The sequence below is a fragment of the Anolis carolinensis genome, chromosome 5 (assembly GCF_035594765.1).
Source record: "Anolis carolinensis isolate JA03-04 chromosome 5, rAnoCar3.1.pri, whole genome shotgun sequence".
Classification (NCBI taxonomy): Eukaryota; Metazoa; Chordata; class Lepidosauria; order Squamata; family Dactyloidae; genus Anolis; species Anolis carolinensis.
In genome coordinates, this window is record NC_085845.1 from 50,221,067 (window position 1) to 50,245,491 (window position 24,425).

The 24,425-nt window shown below is 42.3% G+C and overlaps 1 protein-coding gene across 3 annotated transcripts in view; it reads left to right on the forward strand.

The window, feature by feature from the left end:
- Positions 1-24,425, forward strand: part of fhdc1 (FH2 domain containing 1) — a 73,704-nt gene that overhangs the window by 43,375 nt on the left and 5,904 nt on the right. For all 3 annotated transcript variants that reach the window (XM_008111968.3, XM_016994087.2, XM_016994085.2), the window contains exons 5-11: positions 5,965-6,050; positions 6,137-6,237; positions 8,540-8,610; positions 8,718-8,825; positions 9,756-9,826; positions 11,292-11,409; positions 24,196-24,360. In XM_008111968.3, the coding sequence (XP_008110175.2) occupies positions 5,965-6,050; positions 6,137-6,237; positions 8,540-8,610; positions 8,718-8,825; positions 9,756-9,826; positions 11,292-11,409; positions 24,196-24,360 (720 nt within the window). The remainder of the gene's footprint in view (positions 1-5,964; positions 6,051-6,136; positions 6,238-8,539; positions 8,611-8,717; positions 8,826-9,755; positions 9,827-11,291; positions 11,410-24,195; positions 24,361-24,425) is intronic.

Consider the following 24,425-nt stretch of genomic DNA (forward strand, 5'->3'; position numbering starts at 1 on the left):
GGGAGTTGTAGTTGCTTGGATATAGTTAACTTACGATCAAAGAGCATTCTGAACTCCACCAATGATGCAACTGAACCAAACTTAGCACACAGAACTCCCATGACCAACAGAAATACTGGAAGGGTTTGGTGGACATTGACCTTGAGTTTTGGAGTTGTACTTCACCTACATCGAGAGAGCACTGTGGACTCAAACAATGATGGATCTAAATCAAACTTGGCACAAATACTCAATAAGCCCAAATGTGAACATTGGTGGAGCTTGGGGAAAATAGACCTTGACATTTGGGAGTTGTAGTTGCTGGGATTTACAATTCACCTACAAAAGAGCCCCTTGAACCCCACCAACAATAGAATTGGGCTCAACTTCCTACACAGAACCCCCATGATGAACAGAATATACTGAAGGAATTTGGGAGGAATTGACAGTGATTTATGGGAGATGTAGTCCACCTATCTCCAGAGAGCACTGTGAATTAATATGTGTTTTCTGATTGTCTTTGGCGACCCCTCTGACACTCCCCCTCGTGACCCCCCCCAGGGGTCCCAGCCCCCAGCTTGAGAAACGTTACCTTAAAACACACGTGTCAAATGCGAGGCACGTTGGCCAGATCTGGACTTCCCACGTCATTGTATGTGGCCTGCAAGGCTTTTAACACTAAATAATAAATAATAACATTTCTACAGTCTTACACCCAAACAGCCTTTTGAAGGCATCCCTACGGCTGATGTGGTCCTCTGTGAAAAGGATTCGACATCCCTGCTTTAAAAAGAGGAATTTTTGAAGTTGATGAGCCACAGCCACCAAATGGGATTGAAAGGCAAGAAAGGGGTGAAGTCCAAAGTCCAAGGAAGAGACCCCAATGGACTCTAGCAGCCAGGACTATGTCCTTCACATCATGGGTGTCTTCCACCTAACTAGATGTTAATATTCTTTGACCTGAACAATATATTGCTACAGTGTAGAAATATTAAGAAATTCACATATTCCTCCCTACCATGAGGTAGTTTTTGCTGACGTGTTAATGACTGAGCATGCTAGGAAGTAGTGTGCAAACAAATATAGGAAGACTGAATATAGATTTGCTTTTAACACCCGAAGGCTAGTGCCCTGTGCCACAATTACGTGCAGACCACATGATTGGGTTACTAATAAAACATTTTGACTCTGATCTTTTTGGTTCCAAGTTTGCTATCTTTTCTAATACAAAGATATTTCAGAAAGTGAGATAAGTTAAGCTTTGATATCCCTTTGTTTGTATAAAATATTGAAATACTTTATATTCTGGCGCCTGTCTACAATAGCTTAGGCCAAATAAAACAGCCACAGACTACAAGGTGCGCTTTGTTTGCTGTGATAGACTAGCATGGCCCTTGAAATATACGTAAATATTATGGCCTCTTCAACTTACAGAAGATGGAGGTTTTGAGGGGAGGAAGCGTCTGCTCTCAATGCATTTAAGAAGCACTCAAAATGCCTCCAATATTCAGCTTGAATTCAAATTTTACGAAGCTTGCATACTCCTCACCCAGGTCCAGTTTCCAGAAAGAGACAAGGAATTGGCTGTTTTTTGAAGCACTTGGGAGTGAGACCAGGGATGATTGGCAGGAGGATGGGCAGTTCCCATGGTGACTCAAGTTTATTTAGCTTCACTTTACTTTGGTTCCGTAACAATACAATCTTGACATTGATTCAGAAACAGGCAAGTCTCTGTGACCTTCTTTACAAGATGATAGCCCTCACACTTTTATCCAGAGCTAGTGCTGTTTATTTTCCAGAATATCTATCTTGCCATTAATAGCAAATACTTTCTTAAGGAAGAACATACTATTTTAAGTTCTCCTATCAAGGAATATTTTTGTATTGTATTTACTGGCTGAGTTAGCTAGGGCCAGTTTCTCATTTGCCAGTGAAACTGAGAGGAAGTCTTCCATTGGTCTTGAAGTTTGACGTAAAGTGATGTGAAAATGACTCGAAAAGCAGGTGTTAGTAGTCGTATTTCTTTCTTCCACTGTGTTTCAGCCTGCATAACATTTATTACAGCAAAAACTGGGAGAATCAGTACAGAGTAGCAATTAAAGTGGTGGACTTGAAACAAGGAGATGCAAGTTCTAATCTTTCCTTGTTCATGAAATTTACCAACTGCTACCTTTACCAAAGCTACTTTGTTTCTGGGTTGCTGTGAGTTTTCCGGGCTGTATGGAGAGATTAATGGCAGTATTCACACTTGCCTCCAGTAGACAAGAGTTCTTTCTCCCATCCTGGACCTTCCATAAATATATAAACCTCACTAGCCTCGTTTCCAATATACCTCACAACCTTTGAGGACGCCTGCCATAGATGTGGGTGAAACATCAGGAGAGAATGCTTCTGGAACATGGCCATACAGCCTGGAAAACTCACAGGCCATGTTCTCCATCACTTGTACTGATCACTCACCTTTGCCTTACTGTGCACACTGCACACCCTTGCAATGCATGCAACCCTCTCTCTTTGCATTGCTCCACTGCACCTCTCACCTATGTTCCCTCTTTCCTACCTTTGTCTCTCTCCTTCCTACTCCATCACCTCAGGTCTGTCATCCTTGCAGTGTACCTGTTTGCTTCTCTGTTTGCCATTCACACCACTTATTCTTTCTTTTCCTCTGGTTCCTCATGTTGCATCTCACAAAATGCCCCTCACTTTTTCTTTCCTCCTGTGCCTTCCCTCAATTTCCTCACAATTACAATTATTCCCTTCCTTGCTTCATTGACCACACTTCCATCCTTCCTCACTTCCTGCTAAGAATCTGTTGTCATTTCTATGTTAGAAGCATTCTCATTAGTTAAAGGGTTTTTTTTTTTTAAAAAAATCATGTCAGAAGCAAATTGAGAATATACTGCAAGTTGCTTCTGGTGAGAGAGAATTGCCGTCTACAAAGACGTTGCCCAGGGGATGCCTGGATGTGTTACCATCCTGTGGGAGACTTCTCTCATGTATCCACATGGGAAGCTGGAGCTGACAGATGGGAACTCACCTTCAGATCAGCAGTTCAGCCAGCACAAGTATTTAACTCATTGTGCCACTGCAGCTCCATCATGATGGTGATGGACTTAATCATACATTATTTTTGCAACATGCTTGTTACCACATAGTTTCTGCAGTGCAGGTAACTGTGGAAGAATCGGGCTCCAATTTTCACTTCTATTTCCCCTGCAAATTTCACTGGTATGTTGCAGTGTACCATGATGTTGGTGTTCTGTCCCTTCTGGTTGCCATTTTCATTTGGTTTTCAGCTGAATTCATGTGTATGTTCAGACGCTGTGCAGAGGGAGCCAGGCTCCAACATTAGTTTAAGATTCCAGTCTCCTGGGGGGGGGGGGGGGATTTGGAGGGGTAAAAACATTGGAAGAGGGGATTTGTAGAGTTTCTGAGGCTGTAAAGGCCACATGCAGCACATGGGCCACACTTTCCCTACCTACATTTTCCCAATGGTCAACTGTGACCTCTAATGTAATATCTGGGCACCAATACCACACATTGTATTTCCTATACTACCATTTATAACCTCAAGTAGAATAATAATAATAATAATAACAACAACAACAACTTTATTATTGTATCCCACCACCATCTCTCCGAAGGGATTTGGGTGGCTTACACACGTTACAAAATGCCAAAAACAGAACATAAAATAAAACACAATTTTAAAATACAGTTGAATAAAACATATAGACATATTAAACAACAATTTAAAACTCAAATAAAGCAGTGCTCATCAACCAATGGTGGTAAGCTACTGTAAACATGGAAGAGGGTTCCTTGGATATGGAAGTCGGTTCAGATGTTGTATTACAATATTCCTGAAAGGGGGTTATCTTCCAACATATTTGGAAGGTTCCAGACTGGGAAAGGCTGCTTATGTAGTAATAGGAGTGACATTCTGGCAGGTTTGACATGCCTGGCACCTGCAATTTTACAAAACCGCACCAGGCGTGAGAAAGGGGTGGGATGAACTGCATGTAGATAGGCTTGTATTGGGGAAAATGGAGGAGGATACGCCTGGCTATGTCTCTGATTTCATGCATATTGATTCCACTTTACAAAACTACTCATGTCCCAGTAATACTTACCTGGTAATGTTGCAGTTATATTTCACAAAAGATACTACACGTGTTTACATTATGGGCACCTTTTACTTATTTATTTTTATGTACCATGTGTGTAGGGAATCTGTGAACTCACAGTTTCCGTAATCTATTTCTCTGAAAGATTAAAAACAGATGATCCCGAATAAATAAACAACACTGTTACTTTGGAGAATTTCCATATGCTGAATAGGAGTGATTTTGTCCTCTAGTAAATCAAGTATTGCTATTATCAATTTGTTCAGTGTATTATCAATTTGTTCAGGTTAAACTGTAATGTACTGCAAAGTTTCTAACGTGTTTCAGTTTTGATGTATGCAAAATACATTTTCATCTTTTGAAAAGACATAGATTCTATAGCGGCTAGAATCTTCATTCTAGATTTTCAGCATGCCTAACAGCGCACTTCCAGGAAAAGCCATTTCATAGTTCGGTGATTTGGGAGTGTTGTTGTTTTCTGTTGTTTTTGAGTTTCTTCCTCACATTTTAGTAAACTAGTATTGCATTATAAAATATGTGAATGGAGAAGCTTGCATGTTCTAAAAATAATGAAAGGAACATGTTTCCATTTGAGCAGAGGCCAAGAATGTGCAAAATTGTCCCCCTAAAGGAGAAATGCAGAAAGAGAGAGAAAATGAGACACAACTTGTTTTTACCTCTTCTGTGCTAATGAGTTGGCAGGCCCTCTCTTGCTGCCTTTTACTACTGACTGCTATTAACTGCCAGGTGTGTTTGCATTATGCCAGATTTGTGACAACGTGGAGATTGATCTCATAGTCTTCTGAATTCCTGACACTTGTCAGACAGAATACTTCAGTGGCAATAAGCTGTGAAACGGGGGAAAAATTATTGTGGAGACAAAGACTTTATTTTTACTAGTATACTTGCCTATTTGCACTTTTTGCTACTACCCCGAAGCAGAGGTAGAAGGCAGGGAACGTTGGTATATTTATCATCGTAATGCTTAGGACATAGGGAATACTGTTGACCAACTTTCTCCAACCAGGTGGCTGCATGTTTTGGCTATCACATCATTTGATCCCTCACTATTGATCATGTTAGTTGGGCTGATGGGAACTGTGTTTCACAGTTTCTGGAAGGAAGGCTAATACGTTTCTATACTTAGCAAGAAAATTGATGTTTATATTAAAATATCTTGAGAGTCAATGAGATGTTATAGCAGATAACAGAAGGAGGGACAGAAACCTGGGACTTCATCTTTTTCAGTGCTCTATTGCACTAAGTATGAGGACTAATATTATGGTTAGTTTTTCTATCTTGGCAAAGTAACTTGGTCGAGGAGAAAACTACATGGACCAATGAGAGTGTGTTGAATACAAGATGTAGGGAGCCCCCAGTGGCACAGTGGGTTAAACCGCTGAGCTGCTGAACTTGCGGACCGAAAGGTCCCAGGTTCAAACCCCGGGAGCGGCGTGAGCGGCCGCTGTTAGCTCTAGCTCCTGCCAACCTAGCAGTTCGAAAACATGCCAATGTGAATAGATCAATAGGTACCGCTCCGGTGGGAAGGTAATGGCACTCCATGCAGTCATGCTGGCCACATGACCTTGGAGGTGTCTACAGACAATGCCGGCTCTTTGGCTTAGAAATGGAGACGAGCACCAACCCCCAAAGTTGGACATGACTAGTTTTAATGTCAGCGGAAAATCTTTACCTTTACCTACAAGATGTGTTACAAAATGTAGTAGTCCTCGGATGGAATATTTAGTTTGTACCTGAAAAATACATTTTGTACTTCAATGAGATAAACTCTTGTCTGACATGTCCTGTTTGTATTAATATCTTCTCTCTCTTTCTACTTTCCTCCCCCTACCTCCAGGTAAAGAAATTAAAGGATTTCAGTGGCGACATATCAAAACTGGGTCAAGCAGATTCTTTTATGCACTTGCTAATCCAGGTGCCAAAGTAAGGAAATTCTAACCCCATTCTTTTCACCATAAGCTAATGCACTCTACTATGCTAGTTCTAAAGCTTATTTTGTTTGTTTTCAGCTATTCACTCCGACTTGAAACCATGGTGTTAAAAAAAGAATTCTCTCCATCTTGTTCTTCTCTGCAGAAAGACATGACAATTATAAGAATGGCTACAAAGGGTAATTAAACATGCTGCAGCATGCATTCGCCTCTTGTTTTTCTTAGCAGGTTAATCAGCCTACCTAGAGAGATGAGATCTGGAATTTCAGGTACCTGTTAGCTCTTTAAAGGAAACAAGCCAGCTCTGACACATTCCATAAGGGTGTGTGTGTGTTATCAGACTGGTGTGTTAGTGTATGGTGCTTCTTGCTGTACTCCAAGTTGTTGCCGTTCTTTTCCGATCTTCCCAGTTTTTTGTGTTCAACAGCTCCCCCCTCATAGCATCAACTAATTTGTGATATTTTCTCGTTCCTGAAACTTAGTGGTGCCCACTAGACCATTAGACATAAATCTCACCTTAGTCAAATCATACATTTATATTTTGCTTTTTTCAATCATATATTTATTTTTTTATTTTATTAACTAAAACCAACATACAGTAATAAAAAACATGTAATACAAGAACACATTACACACCACCAACTGCTACCAAATTATAAGCCAAAAAACACTTAATCAAAAAAGAATACTTATGAAATAGGAATGTAGTCAGCCTTCCATATCCATGGATTATGAATCCATTGATTCAGCCACCCACAGCTGCTTGTGTGTGTGTACAAGCTGCGGGTGGTTGAATCCATGGATACAGAATAATATATGTGTGTGTGTGTGTGTGTGTGTGTGTGTGTGTGTGTAATTAAAATTCCAAAAACCAAGGCTTGATTGGGTTGCTGTGAGTTTTCCGGGCTGCATGGCCATGTTCCAGAAGCATTGTCTTCTGATGTTTTGCCCACATCTATGGCAGGAATCCTCAGAGGTTGTGAGGTCTGTTAGAAACTAGGCAAATGGGATTTATGTATCTGTGCAATGTCTAGGATGGAAAAAAGAACTCTTGTATGTTGGAGGCAAGTGTGAATGTTGTATGTCATCACTTGATTAGCATTAATGGCCTTGCAGCTTCAAAGTCTGGCTGATTCCTACCTCAGGAAATCCTTTGTTGGGAGGTGTTTGCTGGCTCTGATTGTTTCATGTCTGGAATTCCCGTTTTCAGAGTGTTGTTCTTTATTTACTTATTTTTTTATTTTTCCATTTTATATAAGGGACAACATTTTATTATACTATGTTATCCATGGATTTTGGTAGTCATGGGAGGTCCTCAAACCAAACCCCATGGGATACGAAGAGCCTCCTGTAGATTTGAAAAAGAGAGAGGGAGAGCAAGAGAGACTTTCCTACAGATGCATAGTATAATACTATATACGTAGTTCATTACACATTAATGCTATGTAGTAATTACTGTATTTACGAATTTTGCACCACAATATCACAATGTATTGAAAACATTAACCACAAAAATGCGTTGGATAATCCAGAACGTTGGATAAGCGAGTGTTGGATAAGTGAGACTACTGTAATACTAGTATACTGTAACACTAAATCCTACCATTTTACCAGACACTTCTGTAGTGTTAGTGCTGCATCTGTAACCCACCATAGATTTAAATGCATAAATAAGTTTATCTGAATCACCAGATGAAGGACACTGTGTTGTGAGCAGACTGTGCCTCTTGATAACTTGTGACTTATCCCCAAACTATCTATCTCCTGTCACCCTCTGTTCCTCTGATTTTTTGGGGAGTGGTAGTGAGGGGGGGGGATTCCTGGGCCCTTTTCGTTTCCCACATGGCACTGGTGCATGACTTGGAAACAATGATCATCTAAAGTAAGGTGTGCATAATGAAGCTGAGGAAAAACTGAGTTCCCAACTACCTATTTCATTCAAATCACTGTTGAATGGGATGGCCTGCAGCATATAGAAAATGGGGGAGGTCATTGAAAGTTGCTTCCTCGTGTTTTTCTTTTTTTATGGGGCATGGGGAAGATATCTTGGCCCTTTTGGTTTCCTACATGGCAACCCTACCCATTCAGTAAGGTCTTCAAATCTATAGAAGAGAATTTTCAATGGAATGGAGGAAGGGCAAGCAGACATAGAGAAACTGTGGAAACCAGCTGACAACCAGACATGTGCATGTAGATCAGACTCATTCTTATGGTCAAGGCTTGCCACTTGGTTTGTGGATTTGCCACTTGGTTTGTAGAAACCTACTGGGTGACCTTGGGCAAGTCATGCACTCTTGGCCTCAGAGGGGGCAATGGAAAACCTCTTCTGAATAATCATGCTAAAAAGAAAATCCTGTGATGGGTTTGCCTCAGGGTCACCATAAGTTGAAAGCTACTTGAAGGCACACAACATCAACAAACTAGGAGTGCTTGCAGGCACAGCAAATGGCCACTGGATTTAGACTCTTATGTCTTTTGCAGAGCTAATGTGCTGTGAAGAGTTGCATTCCATACTGCATTTGGTCCTTCAAGCTGGGAATATTATGAATGCGGTAAGTGGAGGGGCCTTGTTTTAGTAACTGGGGTTGGAGAGAAAAAATTCCAGGGTTTGTGGACTGGCATCTAATAGCTCTTCTGTCTTCCCTTCTCATCTCCATAGGGAGGCTATGCTGGAAATGCGGTTGGCTTTAAGCTGTCCTCATTACTCAAGTTGGCAGATACAAAAGCAAACAGGCCTGGGATGAATCTGCTCCATTTTGTTGCTTTGGTATGTAAATAACAACCATTTCCAAGATAAGTGAATAGAGAAATCTAAGCAGCAGGAATAGTTGATTAATAGGATTCTGTGAGAGAGACAAGTGTTATAAAATTAAAGATCAAAATGGAATAATTTCAGCTGTCACTGCCTTTGTTCTTCTCTTCCTTGATGTATGCTTGCAATGTTTTTATCTGCAGTGCTGTAAACTGAGAAAGCAAACGGTTCAAACTCTTATAATCAGTGGTTTTCTGGTTCTGTGTTTAAACTCTCTAGTTTGAGATTATTGGCCTACCTAAGGAGTCGAGTCTCTAGTCAGTGCTTACACATAATATTCCAAATCTAATCGTAATAAATCAGTGAGGTCTTTCCATAAAAGTGTAATGACGGAAATTATTTCTTATCATTCATTTTTGAAACTGGTTGCACAGATGGTAGATTTCTTACCTCACCTATGTAATTGCCCATTTGTTGATGACAGTCTTTACCTGTGTTCCAAAGAATATAAAATATATCATTCGTTCTTATGACTTTGTGCACCTTCCCCCTTTCCCACCACCATCCCATGTGTAAACTGGTTTAACAGCTAATCTGCAAGCTGTAGGAAAAGGGGGCAGGGGGAAGAAAGGATATTAGGTGAAGATTAACAAGGAAATGTTGTATTAGCCTTGCACAAAAGGCTTTAGCACACTGCTTTTGCTTAATGGGCTTTGTTAGTGCATCCTGATTGTGTTCAGTAGAGAAAACCCCTAATGCTTAGAGCCATAGAAATTGTTTTTTTAACCTGTTGAATTGGATCATTCCCAGCCTTTTAAAGAGGGGTTTCTAGAAGTAAACATGATATATTTGCAACAGAAACTTTTAATTACTATTTCAAAAATATGTACATTTACTCCTTTAGCCTGGGAGTGGAATGTTAAGAGGATACTTTGTTTGTTTCAGGAAGCCCAAAAGAAGGATAAAGTTCTTCTGAATTTTGCAGAGAAATTGCCGCATGTCCATGAGGCAGCCAGGTGAGCAGGAAAACTGTGAACATTGGAAAAGTTTATTTGTGAAGCATTTAAGTGCATGTACAACATTTCAGTGTGAAAACTGAGACCTTAACTGGTATTTACTGTAGACACCATGGTTTCAATTTCACTGCAAACAAAAGGATGCCTCCAGCATCCCCTCATGTTTGGAGATCCCATTACTTAATCCTAAAGGTAGGTTAGCATGACTGCTAACTTTTTAGAAGTTTTAGTCTACACATACATTTCTTGATGGATCAAATAGTAAATATGAGTATGATGAGATCATATGATGTTTTGGTGATTTAACTATGAATAACCCATTTAAAATATTATATATATGAGAGCCCCTGGTGGCATACTAGGTTAAACCACTGAGCTCCTGAACTTGCTGACCAAAAGGTTGGTGGTTCAAATCTGGGGAGTGGGGTGAGCTCCTGGTGTTAGTCCCAGCTTCTGCCAACCTAGCAGTTCGAAAACATGCAAATGTGAGTAGATCAATAGGTACCTGGCGGGAAGGCAATGGCGCTCCACCACATGACCTTGGAGGTCTCTATGGACAACGCTGGCACTTTGGCTTAGAAATGGAGATGAGCACCAACCTCCAGAGTCGGACATGACTAGACTTCATGTCAGGGGAAAACCTTTACCTTTACTCACTCTATCTATCTATCATCTATCTATCTATAAAAACCTTGAATAACACATTTAACATATTGTGTAGAGCTATTACCATTACTTGGTGTCAGATTCTAGATTGTACAAATAGAATGCCAAAGCTCAAAGCGGAGTTACATATGCTCGGATATTTCTGCTCCATCAGTTTGGATTTGAGAAGGGATATTCTTGTTAGCCAGATTGAGAGCAGATAGAATTGAGAGCAGGTAGTCCTATTAGCTAGAAAAAGCTTCTGATCTGGTTGCTGGGGGGAAGGGAGGAACGTACATATTCCTTTCTTTCTGCTTCTCTTCCTCCTTCATTGCCAGTTGGAAGAAATTTGCTTTTTTAGTGAGAAGACAAGACAAAGTATGGGATTCTCTCTTTTTTAAAAAACCTATCTTGGTAGTGATTCCACTTCTCTTGTTGATGATGATGATTTCACGAGTTTTGATTAATTTTGTACAAAGAATGATGCTATGTCCCTGGAATTATCATGGGTAGATGGAAAAGAAGCCTGTGCGCACCAATCTCATAATGTAAAATCCCCCCAAATCCCAAGATAATGATTGCCCTTTGGCCCCAGTCCATTGCTAAAACATATTGATGAAACTGTGTTGGCAGAAAGCCTTGATCACTGATAATAAGGGTTGTGGGAGACGGAAATTATTAGCTGCCACAGTAGAAAGATTTGTTAAGCAGGCTCGGCCAACATTCGTGTGTGTTACAACATGTCAGGTTTTAAAAATGAGGAGAGATGATAAGTCCTTTCTCAAGAGTTCCTTTAGATTGCTGCTTTCTTTTCTTGCAGAATATCTCTTGAAAGTATAGAAGCTGAGCTACATTCGCTCTCAACCAAAACAAAATCTCTTAAAGAAAATATTCGGCGAGATCCAGAACTCCACCACCAAATGGAAGGCTTCCTTCAGGTTGGTTCAGATTCCTTCCTTTTGCCTTAGATCTGCATTGAACTATCATGGTGTCCTAAGGAGGCCACAATATACTTGTCTACCTTGAAATTGTATTATAGTTATGTTCCTACTGCAGTACATTATTGTTTTGAAATGCTACAGCTAAAAAGCACTTAAAATTTACATGAATGGTGGACACCTCTAGTGCTTTGTAGAAGTATTCACATATATGTTGTTGAAGGCTTTATTGGCCGGAATCACTGGGTTGCTGTGAGTTTTCCGGGCTGTATGGCCAACTTCCAGAAGCATTCTCTCCTGACGTTTCTCTAACATCTATAGCAGGCATACTCAGAGGTTCCTCCTTTCTGTTGAAATTGTCCACATGCTAATAATAATAATAATAATAATAATAATAATAATAATAATAATAATAATAATAATAACAACAACAACTTTATTTTTATATCCCGCCCCAACTCCCCGAAGGGACTCGGGGCGGCTCACAACAGGGACAAGCCCAAAACAATGACACAACATATTTGACAAAAACTTAAAACATTTCAACGATACACAAAATAAAATAATGGACAATACATTAAAATCCAAGCAGATAAAATCAGAGTAATTAAAAGCTTGTGGATTACAATGCAATGGAGAAAACCATGAAAATGAAAAAAAAATCTGGCTACCCATATTAAAAGAACTCTATAATCAGGACAGAAAATAAAGAACAACACTCAGAAAACAGAGGAATTCCAGACGTGAATCAATCAGATGAACAAAACATAGAAATTTAATCAAGAAGTATACTGCTGGTGTAATTGCTGCCAAAGGTGCTTCAACCACATATTGACTCAGGGAGGTGAATACTTATGCAAGCAACAAGTGTCAGTTTGTTTTTGTTTACTTATCTTTTCTGCCAGAATTAAAAATATTTTTCACTTTCACAGTATTTAGTACCTTGTGTACATCTCAAGTGGAAGCAGTGCCAATTAAATGAATGTATTCCAGGTTGCAAAACAATCACATGTGGAAAAGTCGAACTATGTGTGTGTGTGAATAGACTACTTCAAGACACCTTATAGAAATGTATATGTGTTTTAGCTGTAAAATCCTTTTGCCACACTAAAAGAAGATATGTGGGATTATGCTTTTTTTAAATAGCTTTGGTAAATTTGACATCTGTTGAAATTACTTAATTCCACAAACATCTAAATTTGCAATAAAGGACAACTGAGCTGTCTCTTGGGAGTAATATGTTTTAGCTTCACACTTGATGTCTTGAGAATCGGTTAACTTCCTGAAAATCCAATCATGGAGGAATAATGTTATAGTTTCCCCTGTTTTACAAAGAAGCTTAGAGACTCTGGCTGCATTCTGAACCCTTCCTGACCTCCTCCCATAGTAGCATGTTTATTTCTCAATGAAATGCTTGACACAGAGTGTTTGAAGCAGCAAAGCCCCAGTTGTCTCTGCGTGCTGCATAATAGTGGCAGTATCTCAAATCAGCTCCTGCTACTTGTTGGAATATGTTCTGCTTCAAATAAATCTGACTCTGTTGTGCTTAATAGTTCAACATTTTCATACTTTGCATCATTCGGTCTCTAGTGGTCAAGCAGAATTACAATTTCCAAGGTTTAGAACATTTGACTTTTAATAACAGAGAGTATAATGTGTCATAATGTAGTTATGATGGAGTTGAGAACACAGAATGAACTTTGCCTTACTGTGCATGGTTTACTAATAACAGTTCGTAAAACTAAAGAAAGCATTGGTTTTTTACAATATGCAAATGATTCATGCATTTTGAAATAGGTCTTGGAGATTGCATTCATAATGTCCTAGCACATAGTGACATCTTTCCACTATGTTTATGGATATAATAGCAAGAGCTATTTATTACCCTGTTAGACAAAAATCTATACAATCAGGAAAACTGCCTTAGGACAGGTTTGTTTGGGAGATGCAACATGAAACCATGATTAGCCCAATTTGAAATCTGTAGACTTTGTTCAAGACATGGTTTCAGGTGCTGTTCTGGTTCATATTCATAATTCAGATGGAACACTGAATGTAACACATTGATAGATTAAACAGGTCCATTTTTTTCATGTCAGGAGCGACTTGAGAAACTGCAAGTCACTTCTGGTGTGAGAGAATTGGCCGTCTGCAAGGACATTGCCCAGGGACGCCAAGATGTTTTGATGTTCTTACCATCCTTGTGGGAGGCTTCTCTCATGCCCCCGCATGGAGCTAGAGATGATAGAGGGAGCTCATCCACGCTCTCCCCGGGTTGGATTCAAACCGACAACCTTCAAGTCAGCAGCCCAACCTTGAATTCAGCAGTCCTGCCAGCACAAGGGTTTAACCCACGGCACCACCGGGAGTCCATGACTTAACAGTTTATCTACACTGGGAGAGCGAGGTCTGTGACTTCTGTGCTCATAGATTTTGGGCTGAATTCATGCAGCATTTCTCCTTTGTTTTTAATTATAAGTAACTTTAGTCCCACTGATTTCAGTTGGCTTTAAAAATGTGTAACAAAGCGTGGGTTGGACCTATTTCAGTCAAAGATGCAATTAATATAGTATTGTTTTGATGCAATCTTTTTTTAAAGTTATGTTGATGGTTAAGGCTACAGTGCTGTGATTTGCATTTCAGAACAGTTGTCGCCCGATTAATTCCTAAACGGAATTAGGTATGATGGACTGTATGTGGTGTCCATCAAATAGGCAGCTCCTATATTTTGTTTATAGCAATTACTACAACTATTGTGTTCTGTCTTTTGTCATCTGACTTTTGGGACCAGGTCATGTTTATGTTCTTCTCTCTTCTCTGTACTGTTGCCACACTCTGACTCATTTTATTTTTTTAAAAAACTCAATTCAATTAAAACTTAATGCCAAATATATGTTCTAATTCATTCTGTAACGCACACTTTATATGCTTTCCCCCCTTCAAAATAGTGAGTGATGTAAAAACTGGCCGCTCTTATCCACATAGTGTAAGCTGCTAATATATGACTCCACCTCATAAAAGGTGGAGTCGTTTTTTCATGTCCCCTAGTTATAGCTAATCTTAATAACTGCCTTGTTGAGTGATACTACTTTTTTTTCCTTTTTGGATGACTGACACCGCTAAGATTGATGCTACTTTTTTTCTTTTTGGATGACTGACAAAGCTAAGATTATCTCCTCTTCTGAAGGCAGCATTTACAAACCCCCATCCCTTGTAAAACCCTTAGGCTCCTGATTGAGTCCTTGCTTTGTAAGAGAAGCCACCAAGAAAACAAAGCCTAATACATCTCTGGCAATGCCTTTTTTTCATTTTCAAGGAATGCTCTTTTATTAAACGAAAGAAAATGCTAAAGGCATCTTGTTTGTTTCTGTAAGTCCCCCTGTGCATGCTCTTTATGAACAAAAGAGAGTAGAAAAATAACCAGTTTAATCTACTTAAGACCTATGGCTGCAGCATCTTATCTTGATCAGATTGTTACTTGAACTGTATTTGTCAAATCTCAAATTGAATTTGAGATTCAAACTAAGTGTCTCTAAGAGGATAGGAGCTCTAAAGCAGGTTCTGATGTGTTTCTCTATGTTTTTGCTAGCAAGACTAACTTAGTGGTGTACTTTGCAAACAGAATGGCCCAGGTTCACAATCTTGTATCTCTTAGGAAAGACTCTTGCCTGGAACACTGCTTCTCAGTGTTGTAAATAAACCTTATTATACATATAGCATGAAGATAATTTTATATACAGTTTTAAAATTATTTTATGCATGAAAGAAAGCTTATGTGCATTGAACCATCAGAAAGCAAAGACGCCACTATGTTAAATTTCCCATGTTGACAATTTTGGGTTTTGGAGCATTTTGGAATTCCAGATAAAGGATGCTCAGGATGTACTACTATTTAGTAAAACCTCCTAGAACATGGAGGAATATCTGATTTTTAAAGAAACACAAGACTTCAATGAGTAATTCCAGAATTGGGTTGTTGTGAATTTTCCGGGCTGTATGGCCAATTTCCAGAAGCATTCTCTCTTGACATTTCACTGTCAAGACCCAGGCTGCAGAGCACCAATAACCATACACAGAGGCCAGAATCTATCTAATATCTTTATTGAAGGAGTATATAAAGTTAATAAAAACAAGTGTAGAAATTAGTCCAGAATTAGACCTTTCAGGAAAGGTCAAAATTAGTCCAAAGAAACAATGTCCAATATGAAATATTAAGGTCCAAAGTTGTAATCCAATAACCGAAACACTCACTTTGCCAGGCAAAGTGAGGGGAGATGACAAGGTCCGTTAGTCCATGAAACTTGAGCGAGGCTATGGAGTAACTTGAAACAAGGCTTGGTACAAGGCAGCAAGGAACGAGAAGCAAGGACAAGATCCGTGGAATTACTTGGCAAAATCCGGGAAACAAGGCAAGGCTGAGTCCTGGAAAAACAAGGCTAAGTCCTAGGAAACAAGGCAAGATCCGTGGAGGTAAACAAGGCTGAAAACGGGAACGAAGGCTTGGAAACAGGAGCGCGCTGTCCACACACAACTTACTCCCGTAGCTGACGAATTGACTCCGCAAGAACCCTTTGTGGGCAAAACACCTAAATAGGGTCTAGTTTTCCCACCAAAGAGCAGTTCTCTGGGGAACCAGAAACGAAAGCTAATCTCTGAGTCCAGATGCATGACTCCTTAAAGTTTCCCATGGAAAGCAGGCTTAATCAGCTGAATACTTAGCAGCTATCCTAGCACTCCTGCGAGACGCTGCTTGAACTCCCCTCTGTTGTTTACAAAACTCGTGGCGAGAAAACACAGGAGATTTAGGCTCAGGGCTTGTTTGACAGACTTCTGGAAGACAAATCTCTTGCAGGTGCAAGGTTCCCAAATCTGGCTGGGAAAATTCCAAATCTGACTGAGACGGTGAAAAACCCAAGTTTTCCTCTTCATCTGGCACTACAGTGCCAGGAATGGGACTACATGGCCCATGACTCATCACACTATCCCCCTCCTCAAGCCCCCTCTCAAACTGGGACTCTCTCCCCGAGGCGCGAGGCCGCGGCTTGGCGGGATAGGTCTGATGGAAGCGGCGGGTTAGATCAGGAGCATGGACTGTGGAAGCGTCTTCCCAAGAGCGTTCCTCGGGGCCAAAACCCACCCAGTCAATGAGATATTGTAGGCGGCGGCGGTGAAAGCGAGAATCCAAAATGTCCTGAACCTCAAACTCCTCCTCCCCATCCACCCAAACAGGAGGGGGGGCCGGCCGGTCTGTATCAGGGCGCACACCATCCGCCGGAAGGAGCAGGGAGCGATGGAACACTGGATGAATGCGCATAGAGCGTGGAAGTTGGAGTTTGAAAGTCACGGGGTTAAGTTGCGCCACCACTGGATAGGGACCAATGAAACGGGCATCTAACTTCCGGCAAGGGCGATGGGAGGGCAAAAAGCGAGTGGACAGAAGAACCCGGTCTCCTACCTTGATTTCGGGGCCCGGCTGGCGATGTTTGTCCGCGTGACGTTTATAGTCCTCCTTGGCTTGGTCTAGTTGCTGGAGCAAGAGTTGTTGCACCGCTGTGAGTTCCTGCAGCCAGTCCTCTGCTGCGGGAACTTCTGAGGTTTCAATGACAGGAGGAAAGAAACGTGGATGGAAGCCGTAGTTTGCAAAGAACGGGGTTTCTTTAGTAGAAGCCTGGACCCCATTGTTGTAGGCAAACTCTGACAGCGATAACAGGGAAGCCCAATTGTCCTGCTGGTAATTCACATAACAACGAAGGTATTGTTCCAAAGTGGCATTGGTGCGCTCAGTTTGCCCATCTGTTTGGGGATGATGAGCCGAAGATAAACGAGAGTCTATGCCCAATAGTTTTTGTAGTGCTTTCCAGAAACGAGAGGTGAATTGGGACCCACGGTCTGTGACCAAACTCTTGGGCAATCCATGCAATCTGAAAACATGTTGGAGGAATAGATCTGCAGTCTCTTTGGCCGTGGGAAGGCCTTCACAGGGAATAAAATGGGCTAACTTGGTGAAAAGGTCCACCACCACTAGGATCGTGGTGAATCCACAGGAAGGTGGTAGATCAGTTATAAAATCCGCAGAGATTATTTCCCATGGGTGGGATGGAGTAGGGAGGGGATGTAGAAGCCCTGAGGGCTTTTCCCTTCTTGTCTTGGAGCGCTGGCATACTGGGCAGGTGTTGACATATTTTTCCACATCCTTGCGGATCTTGGGCCACCAGAAATCTCTTAGGATCAAATGCATAGTTTTAAATAGCCCGAAATGCCCTGCTGGCTTGCAGTCATGACACAAACGAAGTGCCTTTTCCCTGCCCGGTCCTGGGGGGATGTAAACATGATTTCTATAGCAAAGTAGCCCATCCTTAAGCGAAAAGGGAAAATGTAGTCCTTGGCGAAGTTGGTCCTGCGCCCAGGCATCTACTTGCTGACTAGCCCTGATTTCTTGAGCACAAAGGGGCCCTGGAGTAGAGGGAGTTGATTCAATGGGAGTGGATTTGGTGTTTCCCACTGTGAGCGTGGCAAAGTTCTCGGGTTGTCGCAGCTGGGACTCAAAGGTCTCCTTGCGCCCTGCAGCGTATTCCGGTTTCCGTGACAGAGCATCTGCTTGTTTGGTCTGGGCTGGGGTTACATAATGAATTTGGAAGTTAAAACGTTCAAAGAATAAAGCCCAGCGTTGTTGTCTCTGATTTAGCTTGCGGGCAGTTCTTAGATGCTCTAGATTCCGATGATCAGTATGGACTTCAATGGGAAATTTGGCCCCTTCTAACCAATGTCTCCAAGTTTCAAAGGCTGCCTTTATGGCCAATAGTTCCTTTTCCCAAATGGTGTAGTTTCTCTCTGGTGCGGTCAATTGACGGGAATAAAAGGCACAAGGATGAAGATGATCTCCCACCGGTTGTAGGAGTACAGCCCCAATTGCCACATCGGAGGCGTCCGCCTGCACGACAAAAAGGGTTTCAGGATCTGGATGCTGAAGGATTGGCTGGGACGTGAATAATTTCTTTAGTTGCTGGAACCCTTTCTCTGCTTGATCTGTCCAGCGGAAGGGCTGTTTCCCACGGATGCAGCTGGTGATTGGGTCAGACCAGCGGGCAAAGTCTGAAATGAACTTGCGGTAGTAGTTCGCGAACCCCAAGAATCGTTGCACCTCTTTCTTGTTGGTGGGCGCCCGCCATTCCAATACTGCTGAAACCTTTGCCGGGTCCATGGAGAGCCCTAGTGGCGAGACGCGGTACCCCAGGAAATCTACCTCTTGTAGATCAAAAGCACATTTTTCCAGCTTGGCATAAAGTCCATGATCCCGCAATCGTTGTAACACCATTCTGACGTGGTTCTCATGTTCTGATTGTGATCTAGAAAACACCAAAAAATCGTCCAGGTAGATGATCAAGAACCGATCTAGATAATCCTGAAAGATGTCATTGACAAAATGCTGGAACGTTGCGGGAGCTCCACATAATCCATAATTCATAACTCGGGACTCGAATAATCCGAATTTAGTCTGGAAGGCGGTCTTCCACTCGTCCCCTTCTCTGATGCGAACTAGATTATACGCCCCCCGAAGATCCAGCTTGGTGTAGACCTTGGCTCCTCGAAGTCGGTCTAGTAGGTCCGAGATTAAGGGCAGGGGATAGCTGTTCCGCTTAGTGATATTGTTCAATGCTCTATAGTCCACCACCAAGCGTAAATCCCCTGACTTCTTTTTCACAAACATCACTGGGGAAGCGGCTGGGGATTGAGAGGGTCTGATGAATCCCTTGCGAAGGTTTGACTCTATGAACTCCCTGAGAGCTTCTTGCTCCGGTTCAGTCAGGGAGTAGAGATGTCCTCGCGGGATCGGGGCCCCCTCCACCAAGTCAATGGCACAGTCATAAGGTCTATGTGGGGGTAATCTCTCGGCCTCTTTTTCATTGAATACATCCCAATATTCTGAGTACTTCTTGGGCAAGGTGATAATGGGTTCAGTGTCTGTGGCATGGCAGACCTTGGCTACAAGGCAATGGTTTTGGCAATATTTTGAAGCAAACTGCAGTTCCCTGTTGGACCAGGAGATGCTTGGGTCGTGAAGTGTCAGCCATGGAATACCCAAAATCACAGGGAAATGGGGAACCTCGGTAACAAAGAAGGAAATCTCTTCCATATGTTCCCTTATCCACATTCTGGTGGGTTCCGACCACTGGCTTACGGGGCCCGTCTTGAGGGGGCGGCCATCGATGGCTTGCACCACACGGGCGTTCTTGAAGTCATGATATTGTAATCCCAGAGAGTCGGCATACTCTCTATCAATGAAATTGTTTGTGGCTCCTGAGTCAATCATGGCATGGACCATGACGGGTCCTTTTTTTGCTGACCACAAGGTGACCACTAGAAGAAACAGGACCCCAGTTGGCGGCTCTTGAGTGGGTTTTTTGACCGGGTTGGCGAGCCTCTCTACTCCCGGTCGCTGGCTTCCCCCGCCGGCTGTGCGCCAGCCGCCTCAGACGTCTTCGTCTCCGTGGAGGACGCCGCCGCCAGACGGGCGGCGGGCTTCCCTTTGGCTGGGCACTCTCTGGCGAAGTGGCCCCCGTTTCCGCAGTACCAACAGAGATTTAGGCGTTGGCGGCGGGCCTTCTCGGCGGCGTCTAACCTGGGACGCACATTGCCCAACTGCATCGGCACCTCCTCGCTCCCTCTGGGGTATGGGGCTGGTGGTGGGGGTCTCCATGCTGGACGCGGCTGGACGCTGGTGGGAGCGGGAGGTTTCACCCCAGCTCTACCGCTCTGGCCTCGGACCCATTGTTTTCTGTTGGCCAGCATGACTTCAGCTCGTAAACATTGATCAATGAGTGCTTCAAGAGAGTGGGGGGGATCCACCTTGGAAATTTCCTCCAACATCTCGATGTTGAGACCCTCCCGGAATTGTCCTCTGAGGGCTATATCATTCCATCCGGTGCTGTGGGCCAGCACTCGGAACTCGGCTATGTACTGGGACAAGGGTCTGTCCCCCTGAGAGAGGCGCCGGAGTTTATGGCCGGCTGCCTCCAAATTGTCTTCGATCCCCCAAGTCGCCTTAATGTGATCCAAGAAGTGTTGCGCTGATCTTAGATGCGGGGAAACTTGGTCGAACAGTGCCGTCGCCCAGTTGGCCGCTGGCCCGTCTAAAAGGCTGTAGATCCACGCCACTTTGATGTCTTCTTGGGGGAACTCGGCATTGCGGGCCTCTAGATAAGCCTGGCATTGGCGACGGAAAACATGAACCTTAGAAGCTTCTCCAGAAAACTTGGTTGGCAATGCCAAGGCCGGGAGACGGATTCCGCGTTCCTTCAACCCCTTTATTTCTCCCTCCTGCGCATTGAGCTTATCACGGATGCGGTCCACTTCCTCCTTGTCGATGGTGTAGCTGAGTGGCTGACCTCCCGGTCCGGCTCCGGTAGACATTCTGGCCTAGGTTAATTGGTGCTTAGGGTGGCGGAGTCAAACTGTCAAGACCCAGGCTGCAGAGCACCAATAACCATACACAGAGGCCAGAATCTATCTAATATCTTTATTGAAGGAGTATATAAAGTTAATAAAAACAAGTGTAGAAATTAGTCCAGAATTAGACCTTTCAGGAAAGGTCAAAATTAGTCCAAAGAAACAATGTCCAATATGAAATATTAAGGTCCAAAGTTGTAATCCAATAACCGAAACACTCACTTTGCCAGGCAAAGTGAGGGGAGATGACAAGGTCCGTTAGTCCATGAAACTTGAGCGAGGCTATGGAGTAACTTGAAACAAGGCTTGGTACAAGGCAGCAAGGAACGAGAAGCAAGGACAAGATCCGTGGAATTACTTGGCAAAATCCGGGAAACAAGGCAAGGCTGAGTCCTGGAAAAACAAGGCTAAGTCCTAGGAAACAAGGCAAGATCCGTGGAGGTAAACAAGGCTGAAAACGGGAACGAAGGCTTGGAAACAGGAGCGCGCTGTCCACACACAACTTACTCCCGTAGCTGACGAATTGACTCCGCAAGAACCCTTTGTGGGCAAAACACCTAAATAGGGTCTAGTTTTCCCACCAAAGAGCAGTTCTCTGGGGAACCAGAAACGAAAGCTAATCTCTGAGTCCAGATGCATGACTCCTTAAAGTTTCCCATGGAAAGCAGGCTTAATCAGCTGAATACTTAGCAGCTATCCTAGCACTCCTGCGAGACGCTGCTTGAACTCCCCTCTGTTGTTTACAAAACTCGTGGCGAGAAAACACAGGAGATTTAGGCTCAGGGCTTGTTTGACAGACTTCTGGAAGACAAATCTCTTGCAGGTGCAAGGTTCCCAAATCTGGCTGGGAAAATTCCAAATCTGACTGAGACGGTGAAAAACCCAAGTTTTCCTCTTCATCTGGCACTACAGTGCCAGGAATGGGACTACATGGCCCATGACTCATCACATTCACCAATGTCTATGGCAGGAAAGGAGATTCCACCCAAACATTAGGAAGAACTTCCTAACTGTGAGAGCGGTTCAGCAGTGGAACTCTCTGCCCTGGAGTGTAGTGAAGGCTTTTAAACAGAGGCTGCATGGCCATCTGTTGGGGGTGCTTTGAATGCTATTTTGAAGTTTGAAGCTGTTGGTCTGTGTCCTAGTCTCCAGAGCAGCAGAAAACAAGCTTGCTCCTTCCTCCCTATGACTTCCCCTCACATATTTATACATGGCTATCATGTCTCCTCTCAGCTTTCTCTTTTACAGGCTAAACATGCCCAGCTCTTTAGGCCTCTCCTCATAAGGCTTATTCTCCAGACCAGGGGTCCCCAAACTAAGGCCCGGGGGCCGGATGCGGCCCTCCAAGGTCATTTACCTGGCCCCTGCCCTCAGTTTTATACTATAATATTTTTATATCAGTTTTAATAATATAATATTGTATATACATATAATATTGATAGAAATATTACAATGTAATACTAATAATAATACCATATAATAATATTAATTATATATTATATATTACATGTAGTATTACTAATAATATTACAATATAGTGCTATAATTCAATATAGTAATATATAATGCTAATATTGTTATATGCTAATAATATAATATATTGTAAGGTAAAGGTAAAGGTTTTCCCCGACATTAAGTCCAGTCGTGACCGACTCTGGGGGTTGGTGCTCATCTCCATTTCTAAGCCGAAGAGCCGGCGTTGTTCATAGACACCTCCAAGGTCATGTGGCCGGCATGACTGCATGGACCGCCATTACCTTCCCGCCGGAGCAGTACCTATTGATCTACTCACATTGGCATGTTTTCGAACTGCTAGGTTGGCAGGAGCTGGGGCTAACAGCGGGCACTCATTCCGCTCCCGGGATTTGAACCTGGCACCTTTTGGTCCGCAAATAATTATATATTGTATATAGATATAAATTGTAAGCCGCTCTGAGTCCCCTTCGGGGTGAGAAGGACAGAATATAAATGTAGTAAATAAATAAATAATAAATAAATAAATTTTGGCTTAGGCTCGCCCAAAATCTGAAATGACTTGAAGGCACACAACAACAATCATCCTAATTAACTTGACTATCTTGTTGGCCAGAAGCAGGTCCACACTTCCCATTGAAATCCTGATCGGTTTGAATTGGTTAAAATTGTTTTTATTTTTAAATATTGTATTTTTCTTTTGTTGTTGTTGTTGTTGTTTTTGCACTACAAATAAGACATATGCAGTGTGCATAGGAATTTGTTCATTTTTTTTTTCTTCAAATGATCATTCGGCCCCTCAACAGTCTGAAGGATTGTGGACCGGCCCTCTGCTTTAAAAGTTTGAGGACCCCTGGTTTAGACTTAGGGTTGACTTAAGTCTGAAATGACTTGAAGGCACACAACAACAACAACAACAACAACACTAATTTTGGACTATTCCATCATAGTCCGGCCCCCCAACAGTCTGAGGGACTGTGAATCGGCCCTCGACTTAAAAAGTTTGAGGACCCCTGCTCCAGACCCTTGATCATTTTAGTTGCCCTCCTCTGTACACCTTCCAGCTTGTCAACATCTCCCTTCAACTGTGGTGCCCAGAATTGGATACAGTATTCCAGTTGTGGTCTGACCAAGGCAGAAGAGAGGGGTAGCATGACTTCCCTGGATCTAGACACTAGACTCCTATTTATGCAGGCCAAGATCCCATTGGCTTTTTTAGCTGCCACATCACATTTATTTTGCACCTTTTGATTTATGTAATAGAATAAACATGTTGCATCATTCTACTTTAACAATCTAGCTACTTGTTTTTTTAAGAAAAGGCTTTGGAAAACTAGTTGTATTGTATATGCATTCTGCATTTGCCAATAAACAATCTGGTCTGGCTGTCCCTGCATCATACATTTTTATTTAAACTAGCTGTTTATTGCTTTTCACCTTATTGGAAATGCATATGGATACTTGGGCATTTCCCCCATCTCTCTTTACTGAAATGTGAGGGGGTGTTTTTTTCTTCCTTTGATCCCGTTAATGCTTTGCCCTTCAGGATACGGTACAATTGAGGTAGCAGTATATAGACATTATTACTTGAGAAGTGGATACTTATCCCATTATTATTTGTAATAAACTGGTCTTGCAGGCTTATCTACAAAACCTGTTTGAGTGGAGGGATGAAAGGCGCATATGTACAGCAATGGCAGCTAAGCTTATGTTATGCCAGTTTCAGTTCCCCAGTTGTGTGGTATCTACCCATATGTTAATCCTGAATTTCATTTATGCTGAAATTAGCACACGTGTAAACAACCTATTACAACCAGAGCATTCAACAATCTTAGAATCTGAAGTGTATTTTGCCTTTATTTGCAGTTTGCTGTAAAAGAACTTAAAGAGTTGGAACATTGGAAGCGAGACCTGCTGAAGGAAGCTCATGCCCTTATGGATTTCTTGTGTGAGGATAAGGAAACTATGAAGTTGGATGAGTGCTTCCAGATATTCAGGGACTTTTGCTTACGGTTCAGCAAAGCAATTAAGGTAAGAATACGTTTCCTAGAAAATCCAACAATGCCTTTTAGTTGTTAGAAAATTAAACTGGTTCA